The sequence below is a fragment of the Colletotrichum karsti genome (assembly GCF_011947395.1).
Source record: "Colletotrichum karsti strain CkLH20 chromosome Unknown Scaffold7, whole genome shotgun sequence".
In the NCBI taxonomy this organism is placed as follows: domain Eukaryota; kingdom Fungi; phylum Ascomycota; class Sordariomycetes; order Glomerellales; family Glomerellaceae; genus Colletotrichum; species Colletotrichum karsti.
In genome coordinates this window covers 1,063,570-1,082,911 of record NW_024065907.1, presented here as the reverse complement: position 1 = coordinate 1,082,911, position 19,342 = coordinate 1,063,570, and the positions used below count along the sequence as shown (strand labels likewise).

General features: G+C 56.6%; 6 protein-coding genes across 6 annotated transcripts; 2 read left to right on the top strand and 4 right to left on the bottom strand.

Moving 5' to 3' along the window:
* Positions 1 to 496: 496 nt before the first annotated feature.
* On the top strand, positions 497 to 3,132 carry CkaCkLH20_03119 (uncharacterized protein; the record flags this gene model as incomplete). The annotated part of the gene is made up of 6 exons (XM_038885838.1): positions 497 to 1,308; positions 1,372 to 1,580; positions 1,653 to 1,785; positions 1,844 to 2,053; positions 2,124 to 2,279; positions 2,361 to 3,132. The coding sequence occupies 6 exons, from the start codon at positions 497 to 499 to the stop codon at positions 3,130 to 3,132; spliced, it is 2,292 nt and encodes a 763-aa protein (XP_038749037.1).
* Positions 3,133 to 3,189: 57 nt separating this feature from the next.
* CkaCkLH20_03118 (uncharacterized protein) lies at positions 3,190 to 4,755 on the bottom strand (the record flags this gene model as incomplete). Its single annotated transcript, XM_038885837.1, has 2 exons — positions 3,190 to 4,492; positions 4,568 to 4,755. The coding sequence occupies 2 exons, from the start codon at positions 4,753 to 4,755 to the stop codon at positions 3,190 to 3,192; spliced, it is 1,491 nt and encodes a 496-aa protein (XP_038749036.1).
* Positions 4,756 to 5,622: 867 nt separating this feature from the next.
* CkaCkLH20_03117 (uncharacterized protein) lies at positions 5,623 to 6,489 on the bottom strand (the record flags this gene model as incomplete). Its single annotated transcript, XM_038885836.1, has 1 exon — positions 5,623 to 6,489. One exon carries the CDS (start codon positions 6,487 to 6,489, stop codon positions 5,623 to 5,625), a length of 867 nt encoding a protein of 288 aa, XP_038749035.1.
* Positions 6,490 to 7,051: 562 nt separating this feature from the next.
* On the bottom strand, positions 7,052 to 9,178 carry CkaCkLH20_03116 (uncharacterized protein; the record flags this gene model as incomplete). Its single annotated transcript, XM_038885835.1, has 2 exons — positions 7,052 to 7,828; positions 7,880 to 9,178. 2 exons carry the CDS (start codon positions 9,176 to 9,178, stop codon positions 7,052 to 7,054), a joined length of 2,076 nt encoding a protein of 691 aa, XP_038749034.1.
* A 5,331-nt stretch (positions 9,179 to 14,509) lies between these two features.
* CkaCkLH20_03115 (uncharacterized protein) lies at positions 14,510 to 15,360 on the top strand (the record flags this gene model as incomplete). The annotated part of the gene is made up of 4 exons (XM_038885834.1): positions 14,510 to 14,620; positions 14,858 to 14,909; positions 14,976 to 15,151; positions 15,316 to 15,360. The coding sequence occupies 4 exons, from the start codon at positions 14,510 to 14,512 to the stop codon at positions 15,358 to 15,360; spliced, it is 384 nt and encodes a 127-aa protein (XP_038749033.1).
* Positions 15,361 to 15,734: 374 nt separating this feature from the next.
* On the bottom strand, positions 15,735 to 17,213 carry CkaCkLH20_03114 (phosphoserine phosphatase; the record flags this gene model as incomplete). Its single annotated transcript, XM_038885833.1, has 1 exon — positions 15,735 to 17,213. One exon carries the CDS (start codon positions 17,211 to 17,213, stop codon positions 15,735 to 15,737), a length of 1,479 nt encoding a protein of 492 aa, XP_038749032.1.
* Positions 17,214 to 19,342: the final 2,129 nt, after the last annotated feature.

Below are 19,342 nucleotides of genomic sequence, written 5' to 3'. Positions count from 1 at the left end.
CAAAGAGAGAGAGAGAGAGACAGGCGTCATTCCGTAGAGCAGCAGGCGGTCATGCCCCAACCATCGAAATCCGAGAGCAAGAGGAGACACGTCACCACGGCGTGCATCTCATGCAGGGAGAGCAAGATCAAGGTACGGAAACCGTTTCCCTAAGCCCAGCTAATAACAAACCACCCATGCGTGATATCGACTTCAGAGCCTTCTGAACTCGGCCCAACACGATTATTGCCACTAACGGCCATTTTGTAGTGTGACGGGGTTACGCCACTTTGCTCCAACTGCAAAAACAAAGGTAGAGAGTGTCGATATCAGGCCGGAGAGGACAAGCGCAAGTCAGATTTCCTTTCGAGTCTCTATCGTTGAAAAAAAGAGACGGGAGGCCTTGTCGGAGCTGACAACAAGCAGACTCTCCCTTCGCGTTGCTGTCGAGTTGTTATCCAGCAGAGTTGACCAGCTCTGCCATTTCATCAACCAACATGGCCTCCAAACCCCCCCCATGCCTCCAGACGAGAACAAGAGCCTCACCAGAATCCTGGACACCCTAGGACTCTCCAAAGTCCAAACGACGCTGGAGAAGAATCCGACGCCGCCCATTGACCCGGCACTGTCTCTGGGGACACAGCCGTTCGCACCATCCATTCCGGTTCCGCACCCCATTGCACCACCCGGGCAGCTTCCTCCCGAGTTCTCCCTGCCCTTGGACGTGACTTCCTTCGGTCTGGGTGACAACAGACATGACGAAAACGCCCAAGTCTGGAACCGGGCCCGGGACGTCGTGCCGAGAGGAATTGCGGATTGGGACTGGAGCCCGCCGGAAAACAACGAAATCATCGAATCCACGGGCGTGGACATCGCCAGCGTGCGGGCTCCGAGTCATCCGTTGTTGAGCTCGTACTCGGAGGCCGCTCTGAGCGACGTCGACAACGACGACAGCGCGTCCGGGACGACGGAAGAAGATCTCGTCAACCAGCTCTCGGACCGGCTGGGATCGCTGCACATCGGACCCAACGGCCAGATCTCTTACTTTGGACCGACTTCGAATTTTAGCCTGGTTGAAATGCCGGCCGGGAGCGAAACTTTGGCTGTGGACCGAACTGTACGGAACGACGGCCAGGAACACTTGGACAATTTGGGGTACGGAAAGACGATTCCGCCGGATCTCGAGGAGCACCTCATCAATCTTTACTTTGCGTGGCAAAATCCGTCATCTCCAATTATTGACCGGACTCTGTACGAAGAGGCCAAGTTTAAGTGGCTTGAACGAGAAGAGGATACGCCGTATTACTCCGAGGCTCTCAGAAACGCAATGTTCGTCTCCCAGTTTTCGTTTGTACACAATTCCTCTCATAAAACACTTCTAACTGTCTGTAGGTGCTCTTTAGGTGCCGCCTTCGAAACGCGATATCATCCGAGGTTTGTGACCTTTCCAAAGTCTCTTCCAGACTTTTTCGCCGCACGAGCCAAAACCCTCCTGGAGATCGAACTAGACTCCCCCTCGGTTTCAACAGTTCAGGCCATGGTTGTCCTCAGCAGCCACGAGATCGGAGCCAATAGGGACTCAAGGGGCTGGTTGTACAGCGGTACTGTTTTTCACTCATGAGAGTTTCTTGGGGAACTCGTCCGGTCCGTTGCTAACTTTGCGTTTTCTAAAGGAATGGCTATACGACTTGCTTTTGACCTGGCGCTTCATAAAGACATGACTCCGTACGTTGCAAAGGGGATTCTAACGCACGCCGAGGCCGAGTTGCGTCGAACGGTCTTTTGGGCTACATATGTGGTGGATCAGTACGTTTGAGCGGGAATCACAAAAAAATGTTCTTCTGCTGACTATTCCGTTTCACAGGAGTCTAGGATATTACAGGGGTCGACCGTTCCGCGTCAGTTTGGATGATATCACAGTTCACAAGCCCACGGGCAGCACAACGGACGGTGCAAAATGGTTTCCGTACACTTCGCCGAGCAGCAACGGCTCCGCATCGGAGAGCTTCGTCGAGGACGTCAATCTCCAGAGAATAGGATTGTGCGAAATCATGGCGCCTCTCGGCCACACATTGTAAGTTGCGTTCACTCAGACGACAATGCTGCAGTAGACGTCAGATTACTGACAATAGCCTCCACTCCAGATACGGCAACTCCAAAATACCCAAAAACATTTTACAAGAAAACAACGAAAAGATTGTGTCGAGGCTCTTCGTATGGAAGGAGAAACTCCCAGCAATTTTACAAGTCGACCCGGACGACGCCGAAGGCACCTATTTGCCACACGTCCTCCTACTCCAGTCAGTCAATCTCTCTCGCCCACAAACTCGACCACGATCCTTCGTAGACAACATCTAACTAACACCCTCTCGCCCGAACAGCATGCAATACTACCAAAACGTAATCCACTCCCACAGGCCGTGGATGTCCTCCTCCTACCTCCAGCCCCAACCGCCCCAGGGCCCGGGCTACATGCACGCCCAGCGCATGTGCATCGAGTCCGCCGCCGCCATCGCCAAGCTCATCCAGACCTACGAGCGCCTCTACTCCCTCCGCCGCGTCAGCATCCAGGGCGTCGCCGTCGTCTTCTCCGCCGCCGTCATCCTCATCTTCGCCTCCATGTCCCGCCGCCGCCGCAGGAGGACCGCCGAGACCGCCACACACCTCAGCGTCTGCTTCCGCGCCCTCGAGGAGCTCTCGTCGTCGTGGGAGTGCGCCAAGAGGGCCCGCGACTTCTTGATGATACTGCAGCGCAAGTGGGAGCTCAGGTCGAGGAGGCTGAGTCAGGGGGCCGGAGGCGGAGGAGGAGGAGGAGGAGGAGGAGGAGGAAGGGCGAGGAAGGCTGCGGCTGGGATGGTGCCGGGACTCGGGTTCGTGAGGCCTGGCGACCAGGGCTCGAGGAAGAGGGCGAGGACGGATAGTCCGGCCGGCACGGGGACGTCCAAGAGCATGAGTAGTTTTCAAAGTATATCGCCCGTCCAGCCCGGTGAGCAGCCGGTCGACGAGCAGAGGGAGGACCACGGGGGGATCGATATGGACATGAGGCTCGACCTCGACTGGGTCTTCACGACGGGTGGTCAGGCGATACCGGGAAACTGGGATAGTCTGTTGCCCCCGGACGCGCTGTATTTCAATCACCACGGAGCGGGATAGGTAGTCTCTGGTTGCGTAGTAACGGGCCGCGAGCAGCAACTCGCGGCTTTTTGTTTTTCAACTGGGTATTGTCAACGACCAGGAATCTATCCTCTGCGTCTCCTCGCTCTTCACGGCAGCCTCGTATCTCGCGGTAACTTCGCTCCTCAAACTGCCCAACGTCACCATCTCGTAATTCATCTGGCCCATGTTCCCATACGACCACATCCGCACCTCCTCTCCCCCAAGGCATCCGCTCATCTCCGTTTCAAAAATTACCTCGTCAGCCCTATCAAGCACAGCCTTTGCCTCCTCAAACCGTTCCGCAGTGATATAAAGCCCAGCAAGCTCAAACAAGCACTTACACCCCTCCTTCCTCAGTCCCCTATCCAGATAATCCCCCGCGGCCCCCTCATACCCCTTCAACAACCTCTCAAAATCATTCCCACGCGCCTCCCCCGTACTCTGCAAAAGCTGTCCCTGCAACCCGTGAATCCAATTCAGCGTCACATTCAACAACCCGACCCTCTCCTCCAGAAACCGCGCACTATACCCAACCACGGCACTCAGGATATGCACCCGGTCCTCCGCGCCCACCCCCCACACCCTCTTCCAGATCAGCGTCAGGGGATGCCGCGCCCCCAGCACCGCGGCGTACATCCGGCACACGTACCGCAACAAGAGATCCGAGATGGGCGCGGGCTGGCCCAGGACGATGTAGCAGTGGAAAAACGACAGCTCGGGGTCGAGGTCCCGGATGATCCACGCGAGCTCGTCGAACCGGCCGTGCAACACCCCGACCGCCGCCCCGACCCGGCCCCCGCGGAAGAGGTCGTACACGCCGCCCATGATCCCGCACCACGCCGCCAGCTCCCCGCGGCACGCGACCTTGCCGCGCGAGCAGAGCAGCGCGCCGCCGTCGTCGACCACGGTCCAGTGCCGCGCCTCGAAGACCCCGTGCAGGAAGTCGCGGAGCATCCGCACGATCTCGTCCGCGAAGCGCAGGCCCGTCGCGGGCTGGAACAGACGCGGCGGCGGCGGCGGCGGCGAGGGAGGCGGGGTGCGGGTCGTGATTTCGGCGTCGGCGGCGGCGAGGTCGCCCCGCAGCTCCGGTCTTCGCGCGAGGTACGCCGCCACGCGGTCCCAGTCGACGACGTCCCGCTCGTGCGCGGCGAAGCCCAGGTGTCTCTGCAGGTCGGGCCGGCGCTTGATGTAGTACAGCACGCGGTCCCAGGCGACGTCCTGGTCGCGGATGGCGAAGCGGGACTTCTTGCCGAGCCTGTCGCGCTCCCTCTTGAGCTGGAGGATGGCGAGGACCTCGGCCTCCTTGAATTTCTTGTCGAGGCCCCAGCGCTTGATGCGCGTCTTGTACATCCTGTCACTGGACATACAGCCTTCAGCCGACCCGACGCTTTATCAGCCATGAGAGGGGGGGGGCAGGGGGATCTGGACTCACGTCGCGTAGAAGAAGTACTCGCCCTCCATGATCTTCTTCACCTCCTTCAGGGACTTGTTCTCGTCCCGATAGAGCCGCGTGATGATTTCGCGGTGGATGGTCCAGTGGTTCTCCGTGGCGTATAACTTGCCCTTGGCCAGCCGCGGGGCCGGTTCGGCCGGTACGTCCTGCTCCTGCGGGAGGTCCATCTTCGATACGGATATCTTCTTACCATAAGTGTCTCAGAGGAAAAAGAAATGGATTCAAAGTGTCCGCGGGAGTGCCCCAATATAAATCATTCACAGAGAGATAAAGAAACCCATGATCTTGCGTCTTCAATCAGGCTGAGACCCTCCCTCCCCTCCCCTCCCCCTCGGCCAGTGGGAGCCCCGGGTGCCGGACCGGCGATGACGGGGACCCGCCTGCCGTCGGACGCCCGTGATTGGTCCGTGACAAAAGGACTTCGCATGTTTAGCGAGGCGACCTCCCCTTCCCCGGCGATTTCGACGATGCTGAAGCGGAACCGGGCTGGCGGCGCATGCTAAGCTTTTCTCGGAGGGCTGATGTCAAATATGCAGCCCTACGATGGAAATAGTTTCGAGGGTGAAGAACATGGTTTGGACCCGAGGGGATGGGAAGTAGCGTCTATCTGGTGCATATGTCCGGCGTGCTCATCACGTCGTAGAACACTAGGTGTAATCTCACAACTCGGTCGGTCACCAGTCTGCTGAGGTCGTATTCATAGCTGAGGAGCATCCTCAGAAGCCCGTCTTCTCGTCGAATATGTTTTTGGACACAGATTCCACGGTAACACCAGGCAGAAAAGAAGCACATCCCTGAAAACATCCCACCTCCCGCCGGCGCCTATCCTCTCGTAAGCCCAGGCAGCATCCCAAGCTACGAACGCCTTCGACAAAAGATCACCCCGGCATGTTATCCTCAACCCCATCCCCAACTCACTTCATCACAGCCCAGGAACAATTCACACACCTCGCAATATTACTGACTCAATTACCACGCAAACCCGCTATCTCAAATCCTCATCTCCGCCCCGCCAAACCAAAAAAAACCAATCCTCACCAATCCGAACGCCACCGCTCAAACAAATCCGCAGGCGGCCCACCGCCCCCGTACCCAGTCGGACTCGGCCCCTCGAACCGCGCCCGGAAGAGGTCATCGAACTCCTCCCTCGTCATCCCCGCGCCCCCGCGCCTCGGTCCCGCGTCGCCGTACTCGCCATCGCCATAGTGGAGGTGGTGGTGTCCAGGCGACCCAAACAACTCCTCAAACCTAACCCCCGAGCCCGGGCCATGTCCAAACGAGCCTCGCGTCCGTCGCCGTCCATCACCAAGACCGCCCCTTCCTCCTTCAAACCCGGTTCCTTGGTACCAAGACCCAGCGCCGGCGAACAAACCACCCAGAAACTCCTCGTATCCCATCCCCCTCCCGTCTTCGAACCCGTCCCGTGCGTACTCCTCGTCTTCGTACGTGCCTCCTCCGTACGCGGCATATCCCAGCCCCGCACCCGCACCGTTGGTAGTCGCACCACCACCACCACCACCGCCACCGCCGCGTCTCTCCTCCGCAGTCCTCCGGAACGCCTCCATGAAAATCCGACTCCACTCCTCCTCGCTCCTCCTCGGGCCCGCAGAGCCGACGTACTCGAAGAAGGCGGCCTGGTAAGGTGAAGTGTAACGAGGTCTCTGCTGCTGCTGCTGCTGCTGCTGCTGTTGCTGTCTTCGATCGCGCGCCTCATACCCCCTATTCTCGCGCGCGAAGCGGCCGGTCCCGTGGTAAAACCCGTCCGCGTCCTCTGTTCGCCTCTCCCCGTGATTCCGGTTCTGTCCGGTGCCGGTGCCCTGGTTGCGGGTGTTGGCGGCGGCGGCGCGGCCGGGGCTGCTGTTGCTGCTGGCCTCCGAGTAGCCGTCGAATTCGTACTGCATTGTGAAATCTTTTTGAATGTGACGTGAGAAGTTGTGAGTCCGTTGATCGGCAACTTGCACTTGGACCTGTACACCCTTCCCTTCCAGTGTGGACAATTGAGGATATTTATGGACGTTGGCGGGCTAGGTTGCACAGTGACTAACTCACAAACCCGGAGATCCGGGTCGGTGATGAGGTCGGAAACGTGTTTGGACGGTGGCAAGTGACACTGCGATTAGCAAGCTGGTGCGAATGAATCACTCACCTCCTGGCTTTCACTCGGCAAACGAAATGACGTCGAGATTGGAGGGTATTCACTAGCGTTTTCTTTTCAAGCGCTGTGAATTGCGCCAAGTGTCTATGTACAAGCTCCAGACGCGGAGGAATTTGCCCCGGCGTCATACTCCAGCTTGCTCTTCGAAATGAAGAGGAGAAAGCCGAAGGTATGTGTCTGTTTACCTAGAGGGAGGTAAAACCGGGTATAATAGAAAACATACATTACAGGTATCCAGGATCCGGCAGACGTATGATCGCTCCCGCTAACAACGCCGAGCACCAAACAATCGCGCAAAAAGAAAGAAATTATGTCATTGAAGTGTTGACTTCGTTGCGTAGAGAAACGGGGCCTTGAAACCCGGCAGACGGCTTGACGTTCTGCATCTCCATGCCCTGGGTGTCGGTTATGGGTTGTTCTCTGGAAGCACCGAGGCGTTGGTCGCCGGCGTTGTACCTCTTCTTGAATTGGTAATAGGTAGGAGGCCTAGGCCGGCAGAGAACAACGATCCAGTTCTTGAGCATGCTGCCCTGAGTGAACGCCCGGAAGCGCTCCTTCTTGATGAACTTGTGAGAGTTGATATACTCTCTAGTGGTCTCGCCTCGCGCCATCAGGAAGATATGGTACCCCATGAGGGCGGCCGGGTAGAGGAATGAAACGAAGCCGTAGATGACCATCGCAAACGGGATACGGAAGTCGTCGATGGATTGGCCGAAGGAAATGTTGGAAAGGTTCATGTGGATGAGGATCTGGGCCAAAGAGGCGCCAAGAAGGTATAAAGAGAGGAATGTGGCGGATGACACGAAGGCAAAGAAATATCGGTAGTTACGTCGGCCAACGCAGTTGTTGAGCCAGACGCAGTGGTGGTCGTGCGTCTCGATGCAGTTATCGCAGAGACGGCAGTGGTGAGCACGAGGAGGTCTCCAGATGTTGCAGGTTCTGCAGTGCTTGACAGGGACCTCCATGGCTGCGGTTGATGATTCGGCGGACTTGATGAGCGTCCAATCGTTGGTAGGAGGGCCAAGTCGGAGGGGGTCTTCGGTAGGTTCTGCAGGAGGGAAAACGTGGAGGTTCCTAGGCAGGATCTACAGCATGTTAGTCAACTGTAATAGGACAACTCAGAGGAGTAAACTTACGCCAGGATCGGAAACCGAGGCATGGAAGAAGGAGGAAATGCAGATGTAGAAAAGGTATGCGAATGTGATTGGGATGGCAGGGCTGATGTTGTGCCAGATCCAGGGTGCGGAGAAGACGAAGAAGAGGACGGCCGGGATGATGATGAACAAGCCTGTCGCCACGTTCACTGGCCTATGCTTGGTGTTCTGGAAGCGACCGCCAAGGCAGAAGACGGTGTTTCCCTCAAAGTATTGGAAGACGTAGCCCAGGTTGGTTTTTGACTTCTTCAAGTTGTTCTTGTCGGCAGGTCTTGAGGAGTCCACAGGGTTGAGGCGTGGAGTGGAAGCGGTAGATGAAAGCTTCTCGGCGCCAGGCAGGCTCCTGTGGGACTTGTTCTGTTCGCCATCGCTTCTCCCCGGTAGCAGAAAACTCGAGCGGAACGACCGCGGAGACTTGACAGGGCTCGGCTGGTTGCCTCGGTCCCTGAAACCTCTATCCACGGTGACGCTGAGGTTCCGGCTGTTGCGCTGCTGCCGGTAGATCGGAGTCACACTCTCGGACAAGCTGCCGGCCGGATGGTGTCCATGCGTGGGGCTGGTATTGGCCGTTATCCTGTCGTACGTCCCCTGATCGGTGTAGTCGGTTCCGCGAGACGGAGGCGGGCGTCCATCGCCGTCTCCACTGAGTTGTCGCTGGAGTCGAGCAACGGGGTTCGAAACCGGGTTTGAAATGATGCTATGCCTGGCGTTCGGTCCACCGCTGGCGACAGCAGCTGCCGCAGCAGGGCTCTGTTCCGCACGCTCAACATCCTCCAACGTCGGTTGCTGTCGGTTCTGAGTAGCGGGGCGAGAGCCACCACGCTGCGCCTGCAGCTTCTGAGAGCTCATGGGACGGAAAAAGGCCGATGATGTGAGCGACGGCACATGGCTGCGGCTTGCGGAACTTGGAGGACGAGTGCTGACGGAGCCGGCGTTACTACCTGCACCAGTGCTTCCTCTCTTCTCGTGGAGACTCGTGATGTAGTTCAGTCGTGGAGGCGGGCCTCGTCGCCAGCCTTCTCTGGATCCAGACATGCCCGTCTTTGCTGTGCCCGGCCGTGACAACGTGTCGGAGGCCATGCCGCTTTTGCGACGTGGGTTTTCGGAGGTTGCCTGGGCTGTGCCTTCGCCGCCGTCATCGGACGCGATGTCTGTCATTCTCGAGGAGATGATGCTCGGCGGGCCTGGCCGGTCGGAGCGGCCTGGGAACTGAGGCTTCGGAAAGGCATCGTCGTCGATCGGGGGTTTATTGGGCCCGGTGCCCTGGTCTTTGGAGGCCATGATCGGCGCTGCGATCGGTAGCGATTTGTCGGCGCAGCGGTTTTGGTTATTCGTTAACGGTTCTCCGCTGTAACATGTCGCAGTCCACGCGGGGATCGATATCGTGATGTCGGTCGATGCTCCGATGAAGATGTGTCGAGGAAAGAAAGGTCGGGGGACGGGACGTCGTGGGTTGAAATCAGCGCTTTGACGGGCGTGATGATTTCGTGCGTTTGGCGCGCAGGGCGAGCGGATAGGGCCGGTAGACTCGGCGGGATTGCAGGTCGGAGAGTTTGGAAAAGGTTGAAGCGCAAGAGGTGTGCGGTCGGTCGATAAAGTCGGTATTAAAAAGCGGTCGTGCGAAGATTGTAGAAGATGGGAAAAAGGCCCGTGAATTAAGGTAGGGTATCCGTAGGTAGGGAGTGTGCTGGTCTGTAGATATCGTGCGTGTCGTCGTCGTATTCGTTGAGACGTCGAGTCGGAGAGGAGAAATGAGGGTCGAGAGAGTGACGGAAGATGGAGAAAAAAGGAAAAGAAGAAAAAAGTCGGATGGCGGGCAGGCCGTGACAGTGACAATGAGCGGAAACGAAGCTCGGCCAGAGTTGGCTTTCTTGTCTTGCCTGGAGTTGCTTTTGCGAGGCCAACAGGACAGGAAAAAGCAACCTGACTACCTGAGAGGTAACGCAGTAGGAAATGGAAAGGCCAAAGGCATGGATTGCCCAACCGTGAGAAAGAAAGGCAGGGCTGGGCTGCTAAGGGGGGCCCGGGTCACTGATCCTTGGGTATCCGTGCTTTGTGCATGTATAACCACCAAGACGGGACTAGCGTACCGACCAAGGAAACTGTCATCACTAACAATTTCCCATTCACTTTTGAGGCCATCGTGATAGCGACTGCGCTCGAGCCTCCTCTGAAACGGCTCTGGCCGCCTGGTTATGCAAGACGGCGCGCAGATGTGCCAGCCAATTTTGATTACAATTGCCGGATTCGGGGGGCGTCTGGCTGGAAATTGCTACCATACATAGTAGTACAGCAACCAACGACGCGGTGCCTTTTGCTGGGGTGATGAAGATTTCCTTGGGACGATCCAACAGAACCAATGGAACCGTTCAGGCACGACTGCGACCTTGCACGCGCGCCCTGAGCGTGACCTGAAGCGCACAGGCCCGTCTTGTTCTAGCCTGAAGTTACCTTACATTACCTACCATACATAGTATACGGAGGTTTGGATATAATCTGACATGTTTCCTTTTCCACGTTGACATTCCGGAACGTTGCGCTGCTTGTTTTGCCCGAGACATGTGTCACAAAGACGCGTCTTTCTGCCCACCGCCGCCCCTCCTTTGACGGCCGTTGGAGGCTGTTGCAACGCTGAGGGTTCGCGGCGATCTACCCGGACTTCTGGGTTAGACCTCGCTCGGAAACCCGTTCCTAATAACCCGTCTCACAGGGACATGCTGGACGAAGCCGCCGAAAAGCCACCAAGTCACCCCAGACAAAGACACTCGACTCGACTCGACGCGCAGAAGTCGACTTCCATGTTAGGTTGGCTTTGCATTGCTCGTCTCTGCGACATCCATGAAAAGCCCATTCATGCCGAAATTGCCCAGCCGCGAAAAGGGAAGATTTCGTCCGGTTCCCGCATATCTCGCATCCTTCCCGCCCGACATGGGTCATCCCGTCAACCGCGCTCTTGCATATGGCCGTCTCCTGGTTCGACACGAACCGCACGTCTCGAGACCTGCGCCAGGCTTCGAAGCATAGATCCAAGGTTGGAGGAACGGAACATTCCTGCACGTAACCCTGGTAGGGCGCCTGGTCATTGGTTGCCTCCGTCAGCCACCGAGCACGACAAGCTTTTTGCCGGACGACGCTTGAGGATTTCGAAACTTACAAAGAAGCCCCGTCTTTGAGGAGTCTGCACTCAATGTCGTTCAACCCATTCCCCTCCAAATCAACCATACTCAGCTTGCGGATACGCCGGTTCATCTGCTTGGAAGATGCCTTCCAAAGATGCCGCCACGAGCGCCAGGATCGGCGTGATGACTACGGCGAGCACGTCGCTGACCGACACTGTCTCCATGTGGTTGAATGTTGCGACGGCGCAGAGGGTGTTCACCAGACCGAGGCAGAACTCGACGGCTCGTCGCGAACTGGGCTGTAGTAGATATGGCTGATAAGCCATGTTGTCGCCACATCTAGGCTTTTATGGCAGAGTTCGACGTTGACTTTGAATCAAGCATGGAGGTGGCTTTTATATCTGTAGTCAGCCATTGATATCAAGCCTTCTTGGATCTTTCCGACGCGGACCGAGGTGGCCAATGATTCACGATGAAGCTGACCACCCCCATGATGAATGCGTCTTTTCCATCCACCCAACTGATCCAACGTCTGTGTCAGGCAGTCTACTCATGTAGTGTTCCCTATGATGTCTTCCTGTATCCAAGCACCTGTGATAACCTATACGACTGAACCTGCGCATCCCTCTTAGCTACACACGATGCATCAAAACACTGCAGTATGATAAGCCGCTGTGTCGCCGCGTTAAAACGTGCCTTCATGGGAAAGACGACACACTCATCGAATCAAACATGGAGACTACATTTATCTAAAGCCCTAGTCGGACTTTCTAGCGCTATGCTCCAGCTGTGTTAAGATTAAAAGAGTTGATCAAGTTGTGACGACTTGCGGAACCAGCTCCAGCCCTTGCTTTATTGGCGACTTATCTCACTCATGGACTTGTCCCATCACTTTTCTACTTGAATTCAATTTATTGCGGCAGTTCATGTTACAAGAGTTGTTCTGGTCATATCTCTTTACATAGATCGTGACGCATCATTATCCCGTCCAAGTTGTTGGCCCAGATGTTGCGCCAACTCCTGAAGAAGTCACTTTCCGCATACGGAATCAATCCAACGGCTAGTATTTAAGCGACGAGAACACATTCGAAGACTCTCATTCGGCTATACATGCGGTGCGGACGTGCCCAACTCTTCCACAAATCACAAGTGCAACCAGGGCACAACAGCTTGGAAGTAAAGCAAGAACAAGGTCGTTGTTTCCGGCCAATAACATCGACATACGGCCCGCCCGTGACACTTTTTGGGGGACTTTGATAGCGGATGAATCAGGTCACTGGAGTAGGAATACTATCGTGCCAGAATATGATGCGGTCCGAACAATATCAATAGACAAGAAATGTGATGATTTTGAATAGGAGGAACGGCGGGGTCTACTGATAGACGGCTTCCAGACAGCTGTGTCGAACTTTCAATGGATGTGACGTCTTTCCATGCCCTCCGCGTCATCGGCAGTGTACGAATTATTCGTCTGACGGGTGGATAAACTCATTCGCTCTCGTAGTGTTGGAAAAGTCGATCATAGGGACCTGTCACATGATTCATCGGCACGAGTTAGGCTGTAATGGGTGATGGGTTCTCGCCTTTCCAAGCTCCATAGCTTTGAGAAGAAAGCCCTGCAGGTGGTTGCCGAAGCAAATGTAGTACTTGACCACAGGATGTACTGTGACAACCGTGTTGGGGTGCGCAGGATAAGTCTGAATGGGGATGACCTTGTCGTTTGAAGGGTCCTTACCCACTCCGATGTAGATGGTGTCTAGTTTTGCTGTGTTAGTAACACATGATCAGGTATAACAGAACAGAGCACCCGTCTAGGTTGGAAACTCACTCTGGTTCAAATTTTCAAAAGAACTATCGATATCAACGGTGAACTACCCAGCCCCGACCGTCTTCCTTCCCTTAACAGTCTCTTTATCCCATTCCGGGGTTAACACCGTCCTGGCCATCGGTCGTAGAGAACCTTTTCCCTTGGGCCCCAGTGCCACAGAACCTCCGCTCGAGATGGTGCTGATGCGAACCTCCTCGCTAGCTCACACTTTGGTGCTGTGCAGGGCGTAGTACTCGTCCGCGAACTCGAACATGACGCGGTCGTCGCTGCCGCCCTCAATGGCTGAAGACCCCTGGAAGACGATTTCGTAGCATTCCGCTAACGGGACGGCAGTGGGCACTGGGACGGCCTAGAACAGCAGGAATCGTTGAGAGACCCAAGATCGGTTGATGATCTGAATTGAATAAGTGGTCATTTTGGAGTACGGCGAAAGTACCTATCCAGTCAAAGGTTGGCAGCGAAGATTGGATTAGATTTGTTATTTTGGAACAGGTTGTTGCTGAATATTTGATATGGATAGACTTTTTCTATAGTTCGAGTTGCGTCGTCATTTATAAAGAGCTACTGATGAAAGCTGACTTTAGTGAACATTCCGAAGCCAATCTCTGATAACTTGTATCGTTACTGTAGTGACAGTGAAAGGACTTTCTCGTGGACGCATGATACCAGCTATGAATGTAGATTAAAGATGATATGAGGTGCTAGAACATTGTCGGAGCGAGAACAACCTCCTCAAGGCGTTCAGCTCAACAGTCCGCAGCTTGCTGAACCGGCACATTGGTCAGCTCACTTCTGCACTTTCAGTCCGCCTCAGCGTCGGCTTTCTTGACGAAAGGTGGCGGGATATTCGAGACATTGACGACTTTGGGGGCAATAACTGAGAGAACTTCTCGGGATTTAGGCAGGGAAATCATTAGTTTAGAAGGAAATGTCATGAAATATCTGTAAATCAGCCGACGATCGTTCTAGCTAGAGTGCATGGGCACTCGACAGTATGAAATCGAGAAAGTTGCATGAAGTCTGCATCTTCGTCAAACAGACCTCCGGCCCTTCTCAACGCCTCACGGAGTTGCCTCCCGTCATCTAAAACGATGACACAGTGAGCTCGCGAAGTTTACCTGTGGATAGTGGGTATTTTAACGACAAATTTCGGCTTTCCGGGAGACACTGCAACACGCCGGTCAAGACTTGGCGCTTCCTACAGCACATACGGAACTGCCAGTCGAGCCGATGATTCCGCAACTAGATGGCAAGTCGGCACACTGTGAGTGCCGTGTGCGAAGCGGTGGTCTTTCAATATGTTTCAATTCTGATAGGCGATTTCATCTTCTTACTACGCCTGCTGGAAGAGTCTCCTGGGGTTTGAGTGGTGATATGCAGCAGTTGTCTTTAGATACCTTAGTAGCATACACCTCTTAGTGTACGCACAGCTCTTAGCTAGAAAGTTATGCACCAAAACACCACAGGATGAGGTAATGCCCACCATACCCACAATTGACCAATCAGCCCGCATCCGTAAGCCCGGCCAATCGTTTCTCCCGAATTTCAACGTCTGGAACCGCAACGCAAGCCTGACAAGCTCCGAAATCATACGACAGCCGAACCTCACCCTCACCAAAGCCCAAAACCTCCCGTCCACCACCAAACCCACCCACGACCGCAACAATGGCCTCCTTCGTCGCCCGCCGCACCTTCTCTACCTCCGTCCGCCGCTTCGCCGACGAGCAGGCCAAGCAGCAGCTCGCCCAGGAGTCCAAGCGCAACCCCGAGCTCTACGTGCGTGATATCCAGACCTTGAAATTCAAACCCCGAGAAATCCCACGATCCCACGAACACACACACACAACACACACCCCGCCGCGACCGCACGATCCCTCTCCCGCCATGCAAGACCTTCTGACCCGACTGCGCTTCAACGAGATACGTCTGATTTGGCGGGGGAGGGAATCGGCGTGCGGGGAGGAGCAATGAACGAAAGGAATAGAAGCTAATCGAATTTTTTGCGGTATACAGATCCTCGGCGGTGTCATGGCCGCCGCGCTCGGCGGCGCCGGTCTCTACTTCGGTGCGTTTCCGCCGCCCAAAAAACGTCTCGAATCTTCCGCCGCAAACCGCTGACTTTCCCGCGTAGGCCGCACCCCCACCACCGCCACCTCCGAGACCGCCGTCCTGAAGGCCGGTATGCCCTGGGAGACCGACTCCGAGGGCAAGTACAAGTACCACCCCGGCGGCAACCCCAAGAACGAGCCCAAGGACGCCCCCAGCGCCGTCAACACCGTCATCATCCCCGACGTCACTCTGCCCAAGGTGCGTTATACCCCGTGAAGAAGATGTTTGGCGTAGATCTCGAGGAGAGAGAGAGGGAGAGAGAGGGAGAGGGAGCCTTGTGCGTGCAGTTATACGGCTGGCGCACGAGGTCGCTCTCGGGATTTGAACCGGACTCAGGCTGACCTTTTTTTTTCTTCCCGCAGGAGCTGCACGAGAAGTACAACAAGTGGGGCAAGGACGGCTACTAAAGAACTAATGATACCGGCATAGAGAAGACGAGCATTCGCGCGAGCTGTGTGCAACGGGCGGAAGGTGGTTTTCATGTGTAAATAGGGAGAATTCAGATTTTACCACATTTCTTTTACCCTCTACCACCCACGACTGAAGGAAGTTCACCACCCGGCTTTCATACCCAGAATTGAAGTTAAGAAACGTCATGATATCGCCTTAATGTGAGACCGATCGGGCCCAAGGGCATGCATCTAAGCAATGAGGTCATGAATTCATACTCCCACGTAAAACCCCAAAATCAGGCGTCTCCAACTCCCCTCAAAGCACCTCACCTCACACCCTGCGCCAAAGCTCCCCCCGCCTCCCGCGTTCATTCACAAACCGCCCCAACCTACGACGCCAATTGCTCAATCTCATCCCCAGTGAAGCCAAAGAGATACAGCAAGTCCAACAGGCTCTCGCTGTTCAGCCGGGTATCGGCCTCCATCTGCACCCGGGGCTTCGCGTTCCATGCCACACCCAGACCCGCCGCGCCCATCATGAGCAGATCGTTCGCCCCGTCGCCGACGGCGGCGACCTGCGACAGATCAATGCCCTCCTTGCCCGCGATCTCAACGAGCAAGTCCCGCTTCCTCTCCTTGCCGACGATGAGACCCTTGACCTCGCCGGTGAGCTTCCCGGACTCGTCGATGACGACCTCGTTGGCGTGGGCGTAGTCGATGCCCAGCTCCCCGGCCAGCCAGCTCGTCAGCGGCAGGAAGCCACCCGAGAGCACGGCCGTCTTGACGCCGAGGCGCCTGAGGGCCTTGATCAGGCGCGGCACGCCCTTGGTCACGTCCAGCACGGGGCGCAGCTCCTCGAAGAAGGACGCCGGCAGGCCCTTGAGCAGCTGGACGCGCTCGCGGAAGGCGGCGTCGAACTCGAGCTCGCCGAGCATGGCGCGGTGGGTGATGTCGGCGACGCGCTCGGCGAGGTCGGGGCGGTCCTTGATCATGCCGGCGAGCAGGTCGATGACCTCCTGGGTGATGAGGGTGCTGTCCATGTCGAAGACGACGAGGCGCGGGTGGCGGCGCCAGAGGGTGTCGGGCTGGAGGGCGACGTCGACGTTCCACTCGCGCTCGAAGCGGTAGATGAGCTCGTGTTTGCGCAGGTCCGTCAGGCTGAGGTAGCTCTGGCAGGGGGCCGGGTCGAGGGTGAGCTCGACGACGCGGGGGCTCTCCTGGCTGTCGAGGCAGCGGTGGGAGGAGGCGTAGTCGGACTCGCCGGGCGGGAGGGGGAAGGTCGACATGAGGTGCAGGAAGGAGGTGACGCACATGGGGGAGATGTAGGAGCCGTACAGGTGGTCGAGGTTCTCGGGCTCGAGGGTCGGGGGCTCTAGCGGGAAGGACTCCGGGTTCTGGGTGGGCGCGAAGTTGGCCGGGATGGACTCCTTGCCGGAGCTCGCATCGGAAGACGCGGCGGCGGCGGCCGGGATGGCCTTTGGCGCAGTCGTCGCGGCGCCGCTGCCACCTGCTGTCTGCTTGCCGTTCGGTTTATAGAACAGCGTCGCGATGAGACGGGTGGACTTCTTGCCGGCCGGGGGAGCACAGTTGGGGTGGGAGTAGGTGTGGTTCAGGCCGCTGTCGACAATGGTCGGGGGGTTCTCCTCCGAGGGGACGCCATTGAAGGCGATGAAGTTCTTGTTGTGCTTGGGAGGAGAGACCGATGTCTTGCTGAGGTCCTCGACAACGGTGTCGATGCCGAAGCGGCTCTCCGGGTGCTGAGGCGGCCTGTACTGCTGGTGCTCACGCAAAAAGGAGCTGCTCCTCATGGACGAGGTGAGCTGCGGTCGGGGAGACGTCGTCGACTTGGAGGGGCTTGAGTCGGCCATTGCGGAGACTTCTTTTTTTATTTTTATTTTTTTTGCGAGGCGGGGTGGTCGGAGGCTGAAGAGACGATGCAACGACGAACCAACCAAGCTACAGCGATAAGAGCTGTCGGCGACGGAACGGGACGAAGCAAAGCTCAAGGAAGAGAGGTTGAGGAGGAGGAGAAGGCACGGCGTGAGGGGGTAAGAGAAAGAAGTAGCTCGGAGCTCAGATCGCTCGTGAGGGAAAGCTTAGAGACTCACTCAGAGAGAACCGGCCGACTCATGTTTCGAAGGTAAAACATGTCTGCGTGGTTGGACGACAGCTGCGCAAAAAGAGCAAGAGGAGAGGAGAGGCTGGCGGCTCCGCGCTGGGCACACACACTGCACTGTGGCTTCTGACTGTGTTGGGCCCCTCCTTCAGCGTCCTCCAGTGTCCTCCAGCGGTGGTGTCCGTCACTGGTCCGGAGCCGAAAACGGACCCTTAAATCCCGTGGCCGAGCCGCTGGGCGGTATGTCATTGGCTGCTGGTATGGCATGCGTTGGCGCTGGTGGATGCGATAAATCACGTGTTGGAGGTGTACGTACTCTGCTAAAAATTTGACACGGCGTACTAACATTTTAGGCCAGGTACGAATGGCACGTTGAGTCTTCATTACATCACTTTTTGGATCCTGCGCCGGCCGTTCAGCTCCTGGATCCCGGCCCCCAAGTGGATGAGGTGGTGACGGACTGCCAGGTATCACGGCGCGGAAGAGGCTCCGGGATCTGCGGTGCCCTCGTCCAGGTCCGTCGTCCGAATGTGCCGGCGCCAGTTTGTCAGGGAGCTTGCCGGTGCAGCCCTACCGCTTCTTTCGCCCCCCCTAATGCACAGCACAGCACACACGACACGCTCACTGCCTGGCTTGGGGGCTAAGGGGCTGCGAGACTCCTGGCAACGTTGCCTGTCATCTGTTTACTAAGATAAGTCCGTCATCTGTTTACTAAGGTAAGTCGACTCCTCCCGTTTGTCATCCTGTCACCGCGGTAGCCGATGACTGATCATTGCTGAGCAGGCCGCAGCACTCTGTCCCCGCTGATAGAGAACGGAAATAAGCCAGACGCACGCCCGAGCAGCACGAATCACGATTATGATGTGTCCTGTTCGGGTCATGTTCTCCTCTTCCTGACAGCCGCAATCGGCCTGATGAGTCTTGGAGATAGGAGTCCGATGGGGATGATGAGCTGTCATTGCCAACCAAGCGGTTGCTGAGTGACGGCCAGACACTTGGCCGAGAAGCCCTCATCATCATGGCTCATCTAAGAAATATTGGATGAGTCCAAGACCGAGATTCTCGATGATTCAGGTCACAGAGCCCTGGCTTGGGCTACGGAGAGCTTAAATCTTCCGAGTTGACTCAGGTCCGCGCTGAAGAAGCCTTCAGGAAACACGACCATTCCCGTCATCCTTTCAAACACCCGGGAGCGGTGAGCAACCTCGGACGAAGTCGGCAGCGCGAAGCTTCGGAGCGGTGATAAAGATCGAAAACTCGAAACGAATCTCACGTCGAAACCCAATTGTGGATAACGTCAGGAATTTTCACCGCGGCTGCCATGGATGTTGCCTTGTTGGAGTCGCTGGTTGGCGGGTGGGATGGTTGTGCGATGGAGACGAGTTCGCCCAAAGTCCGGCGCGGCATGTTTTTGGCCCCGTCCTTCAGCCAGCTCACAAACGCCGGAGCTGGTCGTCATCCACCGAGGGCCGGTGTCCACCGACTGCCGAGCCGTCCGACACCATCGAAACCACCGAGTGCCGTTCCGTCGCACCCACTAGGCCAAGCCGCCTAGTGGCCCGGGCTGGAATCACGTCTTCTTGCATCATCATGGCGAATCCGCGCCGGTGTCTCGTTGACCAAAAGACCCCGTCATCGTCCTGGCGTCAAATCCCCAGATCATCGTGAATTTCGGGGCCCTTTTTCACCTCTGCGAACACGGGGGACACGGCCCCAATGTATACCCTCACCAAACACGGCTTCCGGCTGCCGGGAACCGGCCGTCAACATGGAATTTTTGCAAAGTAAATCTACTCCGGCATCCGGGGCGATGGCGCAATTGCGGGATGTCCACGGTACGGAGGGTCCCCTGACACCTGCGACCAATCATGTTTGGTCTCC